The sequence below is a fragment of the Mytilus edulis genome, chromosome 6 (genome assembly GCF_963676685.1).
Source record: "Mytilus edulis chromosome 6, xbMytEdul2.2, whole genome shotgun sequence".
NCBI lineage: Eukaryota > Metazoa > Mollusca > Bivalvia > Mytilida > Mytilidae > Mytilus > Mytilus edulis.
The window spans coordinates 35976702-35985258 of record NC_092349.1 but is presented as its reverse complement, the minus strand read 5'-3'; the positions used below and the strand labels follow the sequence as shown (position 1 = coordinate 35985258).

At 32.8% G+C, this 8557-nt stretch overlaps 1 protein-coding gene across 2 annotated transcripts in view; it reads right to left on the bottom strand.

The window, feature by feature from the left end:
* Positions 1–326: 326 nt before the first annotated feature.
* The window catches only part of LOC139527592 (uncharacterized), a 49539-nt gene continuing 41308 nt past the window's right edge, over positions 327–8557 (bottom strand). The window contains exon 2 of one of the 2 annotated variants that reach the window (XM_071323121.1): positions 327–2333. In XM_071323121.1, coding sequence (XP_071179222.1) covers positions 817–2333 — 1517 coding nt within the window. In that variant the 3' untranslated portion in view covers positions 327–816. The remainder of the gene's footprint in view (positions 2334–8557) is intronic. The other variant, XM_071323122.1, reaches the window with a different exon arrangement.

Genomic DNA, 8557 nt, shown 5'->3' with positions numbered 1-8557 from the left:
TGTCTTATTATATATAACAATGTGATGAAGTATGATTAAAATGGGATCATCAATAAACCAGCAAAGCCACGGCAATTTATTTTCCATATTTTTCAAAAATTTACGTAAATGTCATATTAAGGGGGTTCGCGGGTCTAAATCATTTATATAGGATTTCTATATTTTTCTATAAATGAACTTTATCTTATAGTTAATAGAAAAATAAAATAAAAAAGTGGGGTCACCGTTCATTTGCGCTCACAATCTGCCTTCGAAAGAAGCATACATTTTTGTAAAGGTGTTTTTTTTCTGTTGAAGTAATAGGAGAAATAAAGGTAATATCGAAATAAAAAAAGAAATTTATTACAGAAATCGCTAAAATTTTACAATAATTTAGTTTAAGTACAGCTTATATGGAAATTATATTAAAAAAGATAGGTCACCGATGAGTTGAAGAAGATATTTCAATTTTAGAGCCAAAAAATAGCATTTTTCCACCAAAGGGAGATAATTTGGAACTTTTTCAATGATGTATACATTTTGAAAGTCATCTGGGGCCAACACGAATTGATTGTTTTGAACGATTTTTGTACCATATGATAAAGTAACAACTACAAAAGGAAATAAATAAAATTTGTAATGAAAAACAAATGTTTTATTTTTTTCTGAAATTTTTATACCCTCGAGCCTCCTTAAGATAACAGAAGAATTGCAGACATAAAGTATAGCAACACCTAACATACACTTATTTTAAGACTGATAAAATACAACTTTCCAATATATGGAAAATTAATATCTTCACTCATCTTGGAAAGAAGGCAAGTAAATCATTTTTCGTTAACTTTCGACCTCGTACATTATAGCCTCGGTACTGTGTTTACATACATATAGTTCGTCAGAACTTGGATACATATACAAACAACTGAAATCATTCAGATCTTCTTTAGCATTATCTTCAAGAATTCTGCTGTACAATCCGTACGGTGAAATTAGATATATAGACTTATTGAATTTGCTGAACACATACACCTGTCCATCCTCATCAACGGCAATTCCTGCAGGCATGCGTACTTTATCAGGATACATCCATAATTCTTTCCCAAATAAATCATAGCAAATAACATTGTCCAGTTGCTCATCCACGGTATAAATTGCATAATCGTTTATTGTAAACCGATCACCACAAACATTGAAAGACCTGAGTTCCCTGCCACCTAAGTCGGCTACGATTACACGTTCATTACGTGGGAACCCAATAACCATGTATTCTCCATTACACTCTATTCCTTTACATTTATTTTTAAAAAACAGAGAAGATTTAATTTGCATGCCCTTTAGTATGTCTATGTACATCACCTCGTGTGTTTCCGGAATAGTCACGGCAACTATACTGTGTTCAATATGACAGACATCAAATGGTGATTTGGTGAATGGTATAATATCACGGAAATTCCCACTTTCATTAAGGACTAATCGTTTTTTGTGACTATCAACAAACACATGTTTTCCATCTGGTAGTCGTGCACATCCTGTTATCCTCATTATTCTTGGAAATTTTAATGTATCGCACTTCCTTAGATATATTTTAGTGTCTGATCTGAAAAGTTGTTGATCATATCGCCTACCACCTGGAGGTTTTGAATAACTCATGATAGATCGACTAGACTCAATTACGACCTCCCCAAACGAATCAATTGTTTCATTAAAGGATGCCAACGTTGGATTGATATGGACAGACATGTTTTTTTCTAAAAGTGCACGACTTTCTCTTACTCCAGTGAGGGACCAGCGTATGGCTCTCAACTCCTTTTGAGTTGATGTAACAGTACACAAATATTGCTCATCGGTTCCATTACGCTTTAAACCGGTCAGCTTATTCGCCAACAATTGTACCTTCATTTTGTCATTGCCTATTTGTTCTATTGTATCTTCTGTCTCTGATTTCAACTTTTCATAATCACGTGAAATGTTCTCTTTTATTTTCTTTTCTAGATTTTCTAATTGATTTTGTAGATTATTTCTAACTTGACTTATTTCTTCCAAACACTGTTTTCTTTGGTCACCAATCTTTGACTTCATTTTCAACAGGAAATTTTCTATGGCCTGATATTCCAGTGTAAGATTTCGTATATCATCTTCAACTTTCTTAGCACCTACTTGCTGAAGTGGCTGAACTTGGCAATACTGATGACTTTCGCTTACACAAAACTGACAACACATCATGTCGTGAAAAGAACAAAAGCTTGTATATATTCTGCTGTGATTGAAACAGGTAGTATTCATTTCTAAACCATAGGGTTCCATTGCTTGCTTGAGAGATTGAAAATAGAGATAGCAGGAACAAAAGTGTGTTTCTAAAACGTAAAAAAAATTAGTAAAACTATTATTGAATAATGACACGACGAATGAACAAGTCACTCATCGACATAAATAGCGAAGGAATGTCATATTTCAACTGTGTTTTAGTGTAGAAGTGATCATTACCAGTACCTACATATCCATACTTTAAGATTGTTTAAAAAAAAACAAAAAAAAACAAAGAGCAGTCAACACTAATTTATAAATAATAATGCAAATGTTTTTATTGGTGAATAAAAACTTTCGACTTTTAATGTCAAATTTGGCATGAGAATATTACTTTTATTTCACCGATGACAAAAATACAATGTTTGAACGCGCGTCTGGCGTACTAAATGATAATCCTGGTACCTTTGATAACTATTTACACCATTGGGTCGATGCCACTGCTGGTGGACGTTTCGTCCTTGATGGTATCACCAGCCGAGTAGTCAACACTTTATTGTTGACATGAACATTAATAATGTGGTCATTTTTATAAATTACCTTAGCCGTATTTTGCACTACTTTTTGGAATTTTGGATCCTCAATACTCTTCAACTTTGAACTTGTTTGGTATTATAAATATTTTGATATGAGCGTAACTGATGAGTCTTATTTAGACGAAACGCGCGTCTGGCGTACTGAATTTTTTTTTTTTTTATCTGTTCAGGAATATAAGGTTTTGGTTACCTCTAACTCACTTCCGGTGTCCATACTTATCTTAACAATGATTTCAAAAATTTATGGTTTTAAGCCTGAATTAAGGGTTAACTATGTGTCCTTTCGGTTAACACATGTCCCTTCCGTTTGACTTTTGTCAACTTTATGTAAAACTTTAAGAAAACGATCGGATGGTTTAATCACATTTACCAGTATTAATTTATAGCAAAAACCATAATTTAGAAAGTTAAATTGACCGTAGACATCGGACTCAATTATATCAAAGACTTTTCTCATTTTTATGATTTCTGAGTCTTATGATCATACAGCTTAGTTCACACATTCTAGATAAATATTGAATACATAAAGGGAAAAATCTCTTCAATAAAGTCTCCGGATCCCTCTGTCAAAATAAGTCCTGATATACGGAGGATATTATAAGCAACTTTAACAAGACGGTTTCTTTTGTCTCATTGCGAAAAGTTTTAACAGTAATACCCCGTTTAGACATAATATAATAAATGTATGTCATTTTAATATTGATTTTGTTATCAGTAAAGTAAATTAAAAACAAACTAAACCTGATGTTATACACGTGTATATTCATGACACTACAATCTGTCGATACCTGCATCTTGACATTGCACAAGGTCATGTTATTTTTCTGACTGTTTATCACATCTTTACACTTAGTCCATTGCATAATTTAGTCGTAGATGCATAAACTTTTTTATTATCTGTTATTGGCTTTGAACTAGCTGTCAGTAAGTGCGAGTACTCATCAAACATTCGTTGGATTTAGTGTAAAGACGATATAGTCCACTTTTTGGGGAAATGCCTGTGTAACAGTCAAGAATGATGAAAGTGGTTTTTAATTTGTTTGATGCGTTTGATTTTGTATTTGACAATGGACTTTCCTTTTTGAAATTCACTAGAATAGGTCTTTCCACTTTTCTGTTTTATTTTATAAAATTACACCTTATATCCTTCACTTGATTTGTCCTATTAGTCTAGTCAAAATAGCATTTGACCTAAAAAAAATTGCAACAGAATTTGTTTTGGTGATTTTCAATTCTAAAAGGCTTTCTTAGTAACATACTTAAAGTCTACCAAGATATCTGAGTGGGAAAGTTGATTTTTTCGGGTGAAAAATAGCAAAATTTGTCAAAAAAAGTGAAAAACTGGGAAAAGCTTGTTAAACATTTATTTTAGAAAATAATCATTTCAAACCAAAAGTTTTACAACAGTTCATACAGTTTTTATTAAATGACATCGTTAAAAAAAAGTTTTTATTTCATAAACATGACATTTTTAGGTGAAAACATCAGATTTTTGTTGGAATTTGAGAACCACAAATTACAATGCGTGATTTGATTACAAAAACAGACAGGAAAAATATTTTAAAAAATGGCAATAGAAGTTCATTTGATATTTCAAAAAAGACACAAACTTTTGTTTTAATTTTTTTTTAAACTTAACAGAAATTCTTAATTGGGTAAATGATGATTTTGGGTAAAGGATAGCAATATCATCCAAAAATCGTTAAAAACTGGAAAAACCCCATTCTATGTTTAACTGTTTTTTAATCATTCCTAAATAGAAAAACGCAAAACTTAGTATAATAATAATCAGTTCAAACGAAATTCATTGTAAAACAAATATGAAAATAACTGATTTTGGGCGTCCGCTTAAATTGTATAAATTGAAAATTTTGATAGAGACTTAATTTGAATTGACATGAATCATTTGTCATCGTGCAATTACTGGGGAAGGATAACTGTTATCCGAAATATCTAACATATTGTTTGTTTTATTGTGTTTTTGGTGATGTATTCGTTTAGACTTGTTATATATATATATATATACAACTCGTCTAAACATCAACCCAACAATGTTAGATCTGTAAATTTGCTTTCGCAAATTTTTGGTTCTTCCCTCACGGGATTCGAACCCATGCTACTGTGATATCGTGACACCAAATCGCCTGCACTGCAGCCGTCCCGCTAGACCACACGACCACCTGGGCTCTACAAAAATAGAGCTTTCGCTGGCCATGTGTTACCTTTCCTCGTCAGTTTTAATCTAGCGGCGTACTACAGTACATGATATATAAGGCATGAAGATGTTATTGTTACAGATCAGCTAAATTATCTATAGTAAAGGATCCTACAAATTAATGTAAGATACAGTCACAGAAAATAATTATATTCATAAGTACGTCTGAGTCAGTGACAACTCTACAACAGATGTATCCATCGGATCGCCATCAATGATGGTGATACATGGCTTTGTAGATAATGTATATACAACTCGTCTATATGTATATACAACTCGTCTAAACATCAACCCAACAATGTTAGATCTGTAAATTTGCTTTGGCAAATTTTTGGTTCTTCCCTTGCAGGGATTCGAACCCATGCTACTGTGATATCGTGATACCAAATCGCCTGCACTGCAGCCGTCCCGCCAGACCACACTACCACCTGGGCTCTACAATAATAGAGCTTTGCTGGCCGTGTGTTACCTTTCCTCGTAAGTTTTAATCTAGCGGTGTACTACAGTAAATGATATATAAGGCATAAAGATGTTATTGTTTCAGATCAGCTAAATTATCTATAGTAAAGGATCCTACAAATTAATGTAAGATACAGTCACATATATATATATATATATATATGGGTTCGAATCCCGGCGAGGGAAGAACCAAAAATTTGCGAAAGCAAATTTACAGATCTAACATTGTTGGGTTGATGTTTAGACGAGTTGTATATACATTATGTACACAGCCATGTATCACCATCATTGATGGCGATCCGATGGATACATCTGTTGTAGAGTTGTCACTGACTCAGACGTACTTATAAATATAATTATTTTCTGTGACTGTATATTACATTAATTTGTAGGATCCTTTACTATAGATAATTTAGCTGATCTGTAACAATAACATCTTCATGCCTTATATATCATGTACTGTAGTACGCCGCTAGATTAAAACTGACGAGGAAAGGTAACACATGGCCAGCGAAAGCTCTTTTTTAGAGAGCCCAGGTGGTCGTGTGGTCTAGCGGGACGGCTGCAGTGCAGGCGATTTGGTGTCACGATATCACAGTAGCATGGGTTCGAATCCCGGCGAGGGAAGAACCAAAAATTTGCGAAAGCAAATTTACAGATCTAACATTGTTGGGTTGATGTTTAGACGAGTTGTATGTATATATATATATATATATATATATATATATATATATATATTATTAATATAAACTTGACTTGTTTAACACTTTTTTAATGTATTGTATGTTTCTTGCCACTTATGAATATTAATTTGTTTCCATTTCATCCCGCCAGGGTTTAAATTTTTGCTATAAAGGTTATACCCCAAACAGGATCCTTTATCGAGTGTGTTGTAAATAAGATTTAAAACACTTATAACTTCCGATAATGTGAAGAGGGTATATTTACTATCAGTAATGAATACTGTGAGATTTTTATTTATTGTAGTTTGTACATAATACACTTTGAATGTACACTTATTGCATTCGAATTACATGTATAAAATACCATTCTGAGTAGGCAATGGCGTCTATCCATTTGTGCGCACCCGATGCATAATGAACAGTCAAGATCACTTTTCATGAATGAGATGTCTTAGTGTAATGTGTATATCATAATTGGCTTTTATGATAGTTTATCGTTTTGAACTAATAAAAGGAAAATGCATTCAACAAAAAATAGACAACAAAAAAGCATGAATTATTTGCCACTAGACCTTAAGCCACCAACAATTAATCCATCATAATTTTTTTTTTTTAACTTATCATCATTTAAATTCAGTCTCATCGTACTTTAGTTGATAACAGCAGCCTTGAGTACGGTGACCTATAGTTGTTAACTTCTGTGTCATTAAGTCTCTTGTGGAGAGTTGTATAATTGACAATCAAACCATATCTTCTTTTTTGTATTTGAAAAAAAAAAATGATTACACAGAATATACTTAGTATTTATTTCAAGTTCTTACCATAGCTTGTATCTGCTTTATATATTGACCGCACCCTTTTTCATATGACTGCTTTTGTTGGAACCCCCTTTTAAAACATGGCTGGATTCGAACCTAGTGTTTCAGAACAAGCACGGATAACCATGTTAATTTTTTTTATACTAACCTGATATGTTTAGGCATATAATACAAACAAAAATAACCTCTATTATAATTCCCGATGAGTGAATATTCCACGAGAGACCAGATGACAGAGAAATTAATAACTATAGGTAATAGAATACATAACATCATTTTATGTGGATGACCTTATTTGAAAATTATGAGTCAACAAATAGCTTATATAAAAATACACTATTTAAAGCAAAGTCCAAAACTGCATTTGTTCCTCAATTGTTTTTTTCAATGTAACTTTATAACAATATCTAATTTCCTCTAAGTTTGGTCAAATGTCAACGATTATATAAGGTTTTATGTTTTAAAAAAAATGAATGCGGAAACATTTAAAGTAAAATAAAATAGATATCGCGCAGTTGTTTATTTGAGGATGAATCAAAGTTACAATATGGTTGTTTCTTTTCATGTACCTACGTACCAAGTGGGTTATTATACGGATTTGACCATTGGCCAAGATTATCAACGTTCTTACATCATATGTGTGTTTCTTTACTGTAGCTCTAGGCATATGTTCGGTGCATATCTGCTAAAGGAGTTACCTGCAATAATTCATACCTTTGTGCATGCGCAACCACACTTTATAAATGTCGTTTATAAGACCTCAATGAAGACCAATTTGATAACAGGGCCCACAATCTAAAGTTTCTATTCATGGTTATATTCAACATATCAAAGAACCCTGGTCCCATCAATTCAATTTGGGACCAAGCTTTTTTTCTTTAAATCAAACTAGGGCCCAGATGAAGAACGCCTACGGGTGCGGGAGTTTCTCGCTACATTGAAGACCCATTGGTGGCCTTCCGCTGTTGTCTGCTCTATGGTCGGGTTCTTGTCGCTCTGACACATTCCCCGTTTCCTTTCTCAATGTTATTTAGGATTAATGTGGGACCCTTTAGTCCTTATTGTTGACCATTTTAAAAAAATCGGATTCGAAATTAAAAGCTTAGAAATAAACAATACAGCATATCAACGAACCTAGTTATTCATTTTTATTTTTGTCGAAATCAAACAAAGTTTAATTTTGGACACTTTGAACATTAGTGTGGACCAATTTTTAAAACGGGACCTAGAGTTCAAATTCTAAATTAAAAATACACTGTTATATTACGCATATTGAAAAACCTCATAAATTAAGTACAAATAATTTGAATTAAACCCATCTAAGTTGGACAAGAAATAAGCAATTCAATATAAAGTATTAGAAAGGTATATTGTTTGGCTCCTTTCCTTTAAATGGCAAGGGCCATAACCCCGTCATCAGTCTTGATCTTCCTTTTCTGATATAATTGGAAAATTTCATAGAGATATAAAGACTTAAACCCGAGTCATTGTCCTCAACACAGACAAAATGAATGCTTGTTTGTTCCCTACTCCCAACAAAGATCGCACAATACCACCCTAAAT